Consider the following 11,988-nt stretch of genomic DNA (forward strand, 5'->3'; position numbering starts at 1 on the left):
CTGCTCTATCCTACACTGCTATTCTGCCTCCATGTAGTCTATAACTGATATCTAAGATATGCAACTTATTGAAATATATTTGTGTTAAAAAAACAGCACCAGTTACATGGGGTACTGTTTCATTAAGGTTAAAACGTATTAGTAGCAGTGTTTACCCAGCCTGACATGGGAGAGCATCTGAGAGATTTGCAATTGCGGCACTGCCACAGAATAACCCGGGGGGACACGGTGGACATTCTTCAATGGTTTTCAGTCCTTGTGACATGGACAAGGAGCCTGGAGGGCAAGGGAGCGGATATCCAGTTCCAGAGGGGCAGTAATGACCAGGTGGACAAAGATGGTTTATGGTGCTGTTGCCCTAAAAACAAAGAAATAAACCTCGGATTCAGCAGCAGTAGTGATTTTTGACATCAGAAAAGAAAACAACGTATCAGGCTGACTGTGGCTTAGGAGAAGACAAGCAGTAATCAAAAGCAAACTAAACCAGTTTTTTAACAGTCTAGTTTTATATTAGTTTTCTTGTACAGATTTAGGTTTATAATAAAAAAGAGGCTTATGGCTTGTTGATATGATTGCAAAAACAATCCCAGAGGGCAAGAGCGGTTTGACCTCACAGTTGCACGTGTATGCACCTGGTACTCAGTGGAGTTGGGACTTGTTGATCCTGCAGGACAGAAGTATCCAGCCTGACAGAGACCTGTGGGCTCCGACAGGCCAGGCTGAGCGCAGAACATTCCTGCAGGAAGAAAAAAATCACTCACAAAGAAATAAAACTCCTCGTGAGGACTCTTTCATGAAAACACAACAGTTGACAAGTTTGGACGCCTGCCAAATCAAATCCGAATGTTAAGCTGCGTTCAAATTCTTTGTCTGGTATTGCAATATTTTTGGTTGTTGTTTTTTTCGTACCAGCTGGGCACGATAGACAAGCTTCAGAGTTGGAGGCTCCAAGCTGGTTCTGCACTGTGCCGGGAGGACAAGGGAACTCCACCCCATAAATGAGACCTGCTGGACAGTAGTGTCCAATAGGACACAGGGCAGGCTGGGAAGTACCATCATCTGCAGACGGAAAAAGAAAAAAAAACACTAAAAGCATAAGTAGGGTCATAACATGTGAGTCCAGATACAATTCATAGTCTCTCAGATAGATTCAAATGCATTATGCATCAACTACCTAATATGTTAGTGGAGTCTTATCATCTAAAGTAACCATTTTTAATGCCTCTTTTTATTGTTTTTTTTCAGAATTAGAAAGCAATAAGTAAGGTTTTACATTGCATTTTCAGCCTAACTTAACCCTCAATAAATGCTTAGAAGCCTTATAAGCATTACTTAACCATTATTTAATGGTAGTTACTAATTATGAATTCAAAGTGCCTGTTTTTTGATTACTTGAAGTCATAATAAATAAGTAAAGCTTATTTAATTGTGTTTTGCAAGAGATAAATGCATGCAAACACAAACATTAAAAAGTTGTCAGACATTTTTCAAGAATTCCCAAATGTATCATTGTTCACACTGTACACAAGGATTCCAATAATCAATTCATAAGTATTAACTAAGGTACGCAATGCTTAAGTGATGCTTTCAGCATTTATTAAGGTTTATGTTTAACTGAAAACTTCACAGTAAACCTTAGTTATTGTTTCCTAACTCTGAAAAGATTAAGCATAGTTAATGGTTATTTTAGATATTCTTAAGACTTACTAAACATTAACTAACTTGTATTGCATACATAATGCTAAGTAATTGCATAACTGTTATTCATGCTCTGTAATGCATTAAGTAAGGTTAAATAATAAACACTAGATAACTGCCAACTAATGCATTAGGTAATTCACAAAGTGATGCAAAATGATGCATATAAGTGGCTATTAGCATGTTTTTTTTAAATGTTATTTAATTCTAATATTGGTAGTACGTTTATGTGTTAACAATGTATTCAAGAACTACAAAGAAATTACACTGATAATGTCAGTCCATTATACTGTTGAATATGTGCAGAAAACTTTTTTTTTTTTTTACATTTTACAATACAGTTGTCAAATTGACAAATTAATAAGAAAAATCGATCAGTGAGGTCATGGATCTTTCTAATGTATTATTTGGTTTGATATCAGTTATCTTTAAAATGTTGATTTTAAAAACAATTTTGATTGATAGTTTTTGCATTATTAACCATTCCTGAAATAACCAATAAAACAAATGGTGCCGTCATCTTGATTCTTACTTTTTCTTCTGTGATTTACAACACATCATTTGAGGCTCCTCACCTTGACAGTAGTATCCAGACAAGCAGGTCTTACAGTTCTCTTGATGAGTGCTGCCCATTTCAGAGCTGAATGTTCCTGCAGGGCAAGGTATTGGGTTTTTTGTTCCATTGGGACAAAAGAACCCAGCAGGACACAGAGTTTTATCTGCTTTGCTGGATCCCCAATCACAGTAAAACCCTGCCCAACAATCACCTAAAACACAAGGGGGTAAAAAGACAATCAGATTTCTGCTGATGGAGTCATACTTCAGAGTATCTTTTAAAAAAAATAGTTTCAAATAGTACAAACTAATGTTTTTTTGGCAGTCAGATTATATTTCTTCTGAGACGTTACATGATATATTTACCTTCTTTGAGGCCTTCTTGACAGAAACCCCCCGGCGGACAAAGAGATCCAGTTGTGTTATCAGTTGGATTTGGCACCTTTGCACCCGAGATACAAAGAAACCCAGCAGCACACTGTCCAGAAGGTTCAATCAAACCCTCGGAGCCACAGAACTGACCTGATGGACACACTAAACACTGGCCTGCAAACCAGGACAAGAAGGGGTATTAACCCACAAGAACCCATAGTGACATCAGTGTAACAGAAAATTATCTGAAATGTTTCCTGCGGTCAACTTGGTTTACGGTTTTTCCCACATAATTGAATTTTTAAAGAAACATGGGTCTGGGTCTTATATGTTAAGGTTTATTTTTAATAGAGGGTTGACAAGCTTATTTTAACAAGTGACAAGAAAAGAATATTTCAAACAAAGTTAAAGCAAAAATGTCTTTTTCTCCTGCAATTATCTTTCCTCTCATTAAAGCCCACTACATCAAAAAAATGACAGAAAATTCTTTTTTAGAATCCATTTTTAAACCCTTTGATTAAATCCACAAAAAATGCAATTTTACTTTTTCATGACACAGTAGGTTATTAACTATGATACGTTGGGTGATTTAGTGCCATTTTGCTCACATCAATGTTGGTTTGACATGAGTGTTCAGAAAAAAAGCTCCTTATTTAGCCACTGTTTCAAATTTGATACACAAATTTTTAACATCGTGTAACAAGATTAGATAGAATTCATTATCAAGAAATTTTGCCTTACCTTAATTAAGCAACAAGTCATTTAAAAATGAATTACAATAGATGAAAACATTTTGAAAATTAGCTAAATTGTTACCACCAAAAGTGTTTTTGAGGTTTCATAGAAGCAGCCATTTTGAAATAAGCAGAAAAAGTCCTTCTGCTGCCCTAGTGGAATGATGATGAACTACAGTTCAGAAAATATAGACCAAGTTATATATAATGGGGTTTTAAGGAAAGTTTTGATTATGCTAATAAGATAAGGTATCCAAGCTAGGCATACATTTCAATTTAAAAGATAATAAATGTGTTTGTTCATGTAAAAACTGTGTCTTAAGCCCCTCTTATTACCAGTAGTAATGAGACCCTGGACTGGGCTGTAGGTGCCTTTAGGACAAGGTACTGGTGGATTTTCTGGATTCTCGCTGGGACATGTGAAGCCAGCTGGACAGGGCAGAGGGCTGGAGGCTCCAATGGGACTCCCTCTGGTGGAACTGGCACTCGGAGCCATGCAGAGGAACCCAGGAGGGCACGGATTGCATTCTTTCTGACCAGGTAAATCCTGAAACCAACCTGTCGATGACATTTACCTGTGAGGACCTGGTGCAACACCCTCACTGTGTTTTCATATTTATTCCCTGATTGAAACACTCCTTGAGTTAGAACACAAGGGTATTTTTAGAGTATCAGGATGAATTAAAATAGTGTCAGTGGAGCAAAAACTTGTGTGAGAATATGAGATGCTCTTAAGGTTTTGTGTAGCAACTGGTGGTTACCAAGAGGACATGGTTTGCAGTCATCTTTGCTTTTTCCTCCAGCCTCATTCTGATAGAAACCTGGTGGGCATGGTGAGGGAACGCTGGTCCCCTCTGAACAGTAGTGACCAACTGGACAAACCCCTCCAGAGTCACCTGATGGAGGAGCGGCAGACTGAGAGCCTTCCAGACAGACGAAACCTGCAATGGAGACATACTAATGAGAGGTCTATCCCACTAATGTATATTATTAGCAAAAATACATTACTTTTAATTATTTATATTTTTACCAGGCAAACAGGGTCCAGAAACAGAAGAGAGGCCCGACTCGGAACAGTAAAAGCCGGGGATGCAGCTTTGACACTCGGAATCATCCACGAGGCCTCGCTGATCACTGTCAACAAACAACTTTTAATGCTTTTATGTTTTCAGACAAACGCGAATCAAAATTAGTGCTGTCAGATTATCGCGTTATCGCGATTAATTAATTACAGACATTTTAACACGTTTTTTTTTTTTTTTTACTATTATTGCGTTAATCTCATTTTTACTTCTGTGTTATGCACAACTGCAAGAAGCATTTTATCCCACTCATCCCATGGTCATTTAGGAAAAATATAAATATTTAAAAAATTATTAGAACTTAAGTCCTGTAATATTTTAAGTTTATATTGTTTCTAGCGCTGATCTTTTGCTGCGCCACAATTTAACAAGCTTAAATAAAATACCTCAAAATGAGACCTTTAGCAGCAATTATTAGGTTAAAAGGTCAAAATTGCACAAAAAAATGTATCGCCAACACTACTTTAAATATAAAAGTACAACTTTTTGCTGGATGTCTCAGCATTTGCTATCATAATCTGTGTGTATTTTTTATCAGATCCATTTTTTTATTTTTAAAGTTATTCTGGTTTAGTGCGACTAAAGAGTAATAAAGAGCCTCTCTAAATACAAAAGAATCTAGACAACAGATGGACAAACATGTTGGCATCTACCTGAAAGTTCCTTTTGGACATGCTTTAGGTACAGAAGTCCCCACAGGACAAAAGTGCCCAAGTGGGCATGAAAAGCCCCTCAGACTGTCTGATGGTGAAGCTTCAGAGACTCCTCTCACACAGACGAACCCCGCATCACATGGCCCAGTGGGGAAAATACTTCCTTCAAAAGAGAGGTAGAGATAAACACTGATTTTAACAGCACTTCACAAGAGGAAATGGTTTTGTCTATAAACATTTAGCTGTCGGTGGATGCACACAAAGTACCTGTTTCTTTACAGTACATGCCCGGATCACACAGGACGCACTGTGCTTCCTCAGACAGCCCCGACATGTTTCCGTATGTTCCTGACGGACAGGGCCGTTGTTTTGCTGACCCACTGGGACAATAAAATCCTCTTTCACAGAGACGTGGAAGACTCATTCCTAACGTGAGGATGCAAAAAAAAAAAAAAAAAAAAAGCATTTATATTCCTTTTAGATAGAGTTAAAAATCAATGCATGGAGTTAATCAATTCATGCACCTGTCAACCTTACCTTGGTCTTGACAAACAAACCCAGGAGGACATGTCTCACAGCTCTGTTGGCCTTGTCTGGGCTGGTAGCTGCCAGGAGAGCAGGAGGTCTGACTGACACTGCCCTGAAAGGACAATTAGAGGCCCTCTGTGGTAAACATTGTGTTTTTGGTGTTTTTAACATGATCTTGTGGCATTTTTTTATAATGATGGAGGACACATACAAAGAAAATTAAACTTAAATTGTATTTTTGAATTTTTATATTCAAGTTGTTTTGAAGGGTGAAAAAAATTCTATTTATTACAAAGAATACATTTACTTGTAGTCAGCTAGATCCATGATTCATCCAGCTCAAAACTGTACTGTTGGAAAGCTTCAATATTGCTCGCCATTTTTGTTCCACCACTAACGTTAGGTTGAGGGTGTGAGGGGCTGTAAGGATTGACTGCAGGAATTTTCCCACCCGGAGTGCAATCGCATTCAAATCCCGTTATTTAACTTAAATTTAATTCAGCTATTAGAAAACAAGACTAATGTCTTTTTAACTCTGAAGATCCTTAAAACGTAACTGAAGAAGTTAGGAAAAATGCTACTGAACTTCACACAGACACAGAGAAACATAGAGCGACAGAGAGAGCGGACAACTAGATAGAAAATAGAGCAAGTTACTTTAAAAATATGTTTATATTTCATATCTTGCAACACTCCAGAGTGCAATTCACTCCTTTTTATTTTTCCACCTCTGCAGCCTATAGTGCCTGCTTGTGTTTAATAGACAAACACACCATTTCCTCCTCTGCCTTTTGTGTACCTGCAGGTTCGCAGACACAGCAAGTGTGTGAGAAAGATTTACTTCATGTTAAAAATAAAGGCTGGAAACGATTTTGCGTCACTTGAAAAGTATGAACACCAGTCACAGAAGTTCATCTCAGTTATGGCGGACAGTCGCAAGCAAAACCAGCCAACGTTAGTATGAACTATAACATGTGATTGTGGATTTGATTGATGTGATGACTGATCTCTCTGAAGTTTAAAATGTCCTTTATGACTGTTTATTTCTCAATAGAGGTCCATGGGATTTTGACTTCTTGGAGCCAGCAGGTACTTCCTGTTTGGAACACGAGGGGGGAGGAGTTTAATTGTCTATGGTTTCTACAGTCAGTGGCTGAAAGCACCAGGGAAGAGTGTAAACGGAGAGCTCTCAGCAAAGGGAAGGGGGGCAGGGTTGCTCGGTGCCAACTGTCCCGCCAACAACTCTGAGGTGAATTTCTAATGATTTACTTCCCTCTGTAAAGGAGTGGCTCTGTAATTCCATTTTTTTTACTTTGCGTAGACAATCAAGCACATTGACAATGTAAGAGTAAACACAGTTATAGTGTGACATAAATGCAGAAGTCTGAATTACCAAATTAGAAGCCCAACTATAATTAATTTCAGCCTTTGGTAAGGAACCTGTAACAACAGAGTAACAATCACAGTTGAGGACACTGACAGTGAAAAGCTAAAGCAGGGGTCGCTAACTGGACCATGGTCCAGATACAAACCCAGATATTGGGTCATGCGGACCCAATATCTAGGTCTGAACTTGACACAAAACTGATACAATGGGCGCCTCTATTTTACATTGTTGTCATTGCAACATATTCGTCATATATGGACATACACATGTTTGGAGAGTTTCTTTGGGGGGGAAAAAAACTTGTGAGGAACCTGAAGAAGAGCTTTCAACTTCAAAAACATCAAGCTGCTGATAGCAGACACAACCAGGAGTCTTCCTTCAAATATGGATTCATGGATACAATTGCTTCCACGTACCAAACCGCTCTGCATAATGTGTGGCGACAGATTCTAGGATGTTTCACATGATCTCACAATAATAGTTACCATATTATCCGCACTATAAAACGCACCAGATTATGAGGCCACCTTCAATGAATGGCCTATTTTAAAACTTTTGTCATATTCAAAGCAGATCGGATTATAAGGCATAGAATAGAAGCTACAATAGTGGCTGGGGTTGCGTTATGCATCCACTAAACTCTCTGTTGTAAGCGTGTCTTCAAAGGAGCCATTTTGGGGTCTTCACACACACACAAATGGAAATGTCATATATCCCAGCATGCACTGCATGCTACATCGACGGGAAAAAATGGAGTTGGCTGCTAATTCACTTAGTTGCGAGACCTGTTGCGGCTCAGTATTGATCCATATATAAGGCTCAAATACGGTACATCCACGATGGATTGGTGTTGATTATTATACTTAGAAAATACAATTTTTTTGACAGTTGTGTCATTTTTTTGCTTTATTTATTCATTATATCTCAAAAGTCACAAATAGTCATAAAGTCTATGTTTAAAGCAGCTGCGAGCATTTCACAGAGGATGAAGATTGACTCAAATAAAGTTTCTGAAGATGTTTCTGAATTGAGGAAACTTGTAAAAGGGACATTAAGGAATTTGACCTATAGAAAGATTGAATTAGGCAGGAATTTGTTCAGGAAATTCTTCTTGAGAGGTGTTTGATCTGTGTAAGAAGCTGATGAGAGCTAGTGGATCCTCCTTTCATCTAGTTTTCTTGATAATGTCGGCAGTTGTCCTGGTAGTGTTCCTGTTGTATGTGTGTGGTGCACAGTTCCATGTGTGTTATACTATGTTACGTAATTCTGTCAAAAAGTTCTGAATTAATTTGAATTCAGTGATAGATATTTGAATGCAGATGTGCCACCAATCCCCGGCTATTAAAAAATAAATTACATTAATTTTTTTATAACTGTACCTCTGTAAATATTTGTCGAAGCCCCCTTAGCTAATGGATATTATGCTAAATGACCAACCTTCTCACAATAATGTCCCACTGTGCAGACGTGTTGTTCTGGTCTCTCGGAGCTCTGTCCTGCAGGACAGTAGTAGCCTGCTGCACACTGTCCACTGGGTGCAGCTATCCCCCTCTGGTTGCAGTAGTGACCCGGAGGGCACGGCTGGCAAGCCTCGACTGTGGATCCACCGAGGTAGTCTGGCGGATAACAAACACATCAAATAACCTTATCTAAGCAGCTTTTTCAACAGCAGAACTTCACAGTGTTTGCTGAGTTAAAAGAAAAATCCCAATCACTTTGTAGGTTGAAAATATAAAGCAAAGAGCTTTAGTGAATTGGAAACTCAAACTATGCCTCATTTTTCTACTTTGCAATGCATTCAGCAGCGTCACTGCACTACTTAATAGGATTCTAGTTGTTCGCCTCGAGACAAAAACACAATTACACGATTAAAACATTTTGTGACAATAATTATTCAGCAGCGCCAACGGGGTAAAATAAAACGCTTCAGTGGAAGTTCTCAAATTTTTCACATCACTGAGGTGCAAATATAGACAAGTTTATGTGAGGACATCATCGAAGCAAAAGAGGGCTGTCTATTTTTTAGTTAGCTCTCTATGGAGTCTACTTAAAAAAATAAATAAATAAAACATCTAAGACTCAAATAACCCATTACATTATTTCCTTTCCCTATAGTATCAATATATTCGCTTTTTATTTAAAGGGTGTCACAATTTTCACAAATCTAATTTAAAATGTGCTGGGAAACTAAAAAAAGCTCCTCACTTTTTACGGTTCCAAGAGGACAGGGCAAAGGAAGTGGAGTCTCCAGAGGGCAGAAGTGTCCCGCTGGGCATGGATGGACATTCGGGTCCACAGAGCCAGTGGGACAGAAATAACCTGCTGCACAGGATCCTGCTGGAGCTTCCAGACCACTTTGATTGCAGTAAAAACCAGCTTCACAAGGCTGAGGATAAGCAGATCCCACAGGACAATAGAAACCTGTAAAAACAGCCGCAGAATTATTCAAAAGCATCCAGCAAAAGAAGAGAACCTTTAATCACAAGGATTATCTTTATAAGACATGCACTCCTGCTGGAGACTGAGGGGTTTCTCAAGTTTTTCCACCTTTTTAATTTCCACAGAGCACAACTCCTTTGACATTTCAAGGGAACTAATTATTGTGGTGCAGGAATTTCAATCTGTTCTTTCATGGTCTGATAACAGCGGTTACTTCCGTGCTGCTTTCACATGCATCACCACCCAACCGTCCACAGTTTGCTTTTGAAAAGCGAGGCCCAACTGCAGACTTTTCAGATCTTCAAACAGAGGACTTGAGAAGCGGAAAGCATCCCACAATGGAAGCCTATTTGCATAAGCATCAAAATCTTGCTTCGCTTTGACAGAGAGGTAAAGAAGTTGTCATTTTGAGGTGCGTATTTAAGCGTTTTCTGCATTGAACTATGTTTTAAAGTCTATCCTCATTTAACTTTTTGATTCCAAAAATGAGGATCTAAGATTAGCCCACAGTCATATGTTGAAGCAACTGAAGTCATCATATTGTGACGACAAGTACATGAGGGGGTGAGCGATGCTTCACATTAAATGCACAAGTTCACAGGCACAGGATTTACCCACCCCGAGGACAAATATCTCCTCTGTAGGTGGAACATGTATAATGTGGACTCTTGAGATGAGGAGCTGAGTCATTCACAACACGGTCTGAATCTGCCTGCGGCACCATTTCCACTTTGATCCAGTTAGCGTTTCTTCCTATAACAATGCATGGCAGATGAAGCAGACACAATTAAAAGGCTGAACATCTTGTCGAGCAGACAGAAAAATAAAAAAAACGATGTTGCATTTAAAGAGGCTCTCCGCTAAAGATCATTTTAGTGGTATTATTTTCATATAACCTGCAGAAAAATCTGTATCTGCCAAATGAAGCTTTTCTTGCATTGCTATAAACCCACGCTGCTTATGTTTTCCCAGACTTACCAGAGTTGGACAGATTGTGCTTCCAGACAGCAGCTTCCATCTTCATGGAAGACAGCTCAAGTATTTTGAGAAGACAGATGACCGAGGATAAGTTGGCTCGTGGTGTGGGTCTGTCAGCACCTCCAGAGCAGAAAAAGCCTTTAAAGCAATAGCCTGAGGAGGTAAAGTAGGAGTTGAGAGCTTAAATTTGCCAAGATTTCCTCATTTTTGTTGTTTTTCATCAACAACAGCTCTCTTTTGTGTAAAAGTTAGATTGCGGTAACCCCCACCTGAAGGCTGTGAGGCTCCAGGAGTGAGGCAGTATTGCCCTGGGGGGCAAGAGCGGCAGTGTGACAAAGAGAAAGCTCCAGGCTCTGGAAGAAAGGTGCCAATGGGACAGGGTTTGGGAGACTCGCTACCCTGAGGACAGAAGTGCCCCATGGGACAGACATCACCGTAAAGCTGGGAGACGGGAGAGGGTTCAATGGACCCCATGGAACAAAAGTGACCTGCGGTAGACAGTGTGGTTGAAGAGCTTAGTGGGAATACTGAAACACTTACATAGTGTGATAAAACTGTTAGTACGAAGCAGACGACTTCATCAGAGATCTTAACTGGATTGTGATCATTGTGACTCGCTGTTTTTTTTTTTTTTTTTTGCTGGACTAATGTTAGTTTGGTCCTGTGAGGTGCTATAAGCTAGCAGGAGAGAGTGTAAATAAAGGGTTGATGGGAAATTAGAGGCTAACTTCTGTGCCAACACAGCTAGTACAACCCAGAGGTGAGCTTCATTTGAACGTCTGGAGAACAGCAAAAAAAAAAAAACTTTTTCATTTTGTCTAAAAACTGCATAGTCATAATTAAAAGACCACCAGAACGATTTTACATTAGAAAAAATATACAACAATTAGTAATTAACAATTAGTTAAATCATCTTTAAAAAAAAACGCAGCAGTTCCCACAGCTGCTCACTTGGGGGCAGTGTTGGCTAAAACAAACCAAAGCAAAGACAAAAAAAGAAGAAAAACAACTATGAGTTCAAATCCAGATCACCTTAAAGTGAATGAAAAAAACAGCTTGTAAATTAAAAAAATAGGGGGAAATCTGACCCTGAAAGAGATAAAGCGAGTTTACAAAAATGGATGGACAGGCATGTTTCAGTCCTCAAGTTATAGTTTAAATTCAGTTCATTTGATTCAATTCATTTTCAGTTTTGGAGTTGAGCCTTCTTTGATGTGGAGGGTGGGGCTTTGAGCCCACTGGCTCCACTGGGACACTCCTTCTGTTGCCATTGGATAACAGAAGTTATGGTAATATTTCCATTTCAGAACAGTGTCTGTTGTTTGCGGCGCCTATGTTCTCCTTCCGTCAACAGCAGACGTTGTTCCGGAGTGGAAATGATGTAGGCGTAACTTCTGTCACCAAACGGCGATCACATGCTGGTAGCCAATAGACTCAAAGCCCCACCCCCACAAAAAAGTAAGCTCAACTATTGAAACTGTAACTTTTGTACTGAAAGAAACAAACTAAAATAAAAAATAAATTAAAAAACAGCAACTGTTACAAATATGTTGATTTCTATG

At 39.0% G+C, this 11,988-nt stretch overlaps 2 protein-coding genes across 2 annotated transcripts; both read right to left on the bottom strand.

The window, feature by feature from the left end:
* Positions 1 to 72: 72 nt before the first annotated feature.
* Positions 73 to 6,215, bottom strand: LOC118599522 (sushi, von Willebrand factor type A, EGF and pentraxin domain-containing protein 1-like). The gene is made up of 11 exons (XM_036214939.1): positions 5,632 to 6,215; positions 5,362 to 5,520; positions 5,095 to 5,257; positions 4,390 to 4,493; positions 4,121 to 4,300; positions 3,696 to 3,917; positions 2,620 to 2,799; positions 2,274 to 2,465; positions 910 to 1,059; positions 633 to 736; positions 73 to 358 (listed from the first exon to the last, which is right to left on the bottom strand). Exons 2-11 carry the CDS (start codon positions 5,516 to 5,518, stop codon positions 152 to 154), a joined length of 1,659 nt encoding a protein of 552 aa, XP_036070832.1. The 5' UTR covers positions 5,519 to 5,520; positions 5,632 to 6,215; the 3' UTR covers positions 73 to 151.
* A 1,910-nt stretch (positions 6,216 to 8,125) lies between these two features.
* LOC118599530 lies at positions 8,126 to 10,846 on the bottom strand. Its single transcript, XM_036214964.1, has 5 exons — positions 10,696 to 10,846; positions 10,427 to 10,579; positions 10,067 to 10,201; positions 9,215 to 9,430; positions 8,126 to 8,625 (listed from the first exon to the last, which is right to left on the bottom strand). The coding sequence occupies exons 1-5, from the start codon at positions 10,844 to 10,846 to the stop codon at positions 8,429 to 8,431; spliced, it is 852 nt and encodes a 283-aa protein (XP_036070857.1). The 3' UTR covers positions 8,126 to 8,428.
* Positions 10,847 to 11,988: the final 1,142 nt, after the last annotated feature.

The sequence above is a fragment of the Oryzias melastigma genome, linkage group LG13 (genome assembly GCF_002922805.2).
Source record: "Oryzias melastigma strain HK-1 linkage group LG13, ASM292280v2, whole genome shotgun sequence".
NCBI lineage: Eukaryota > Metazoa > Chordata > Actinopteri > Beloniformes > Adrianichthyidae > Oryzias > Oryzias melastigma.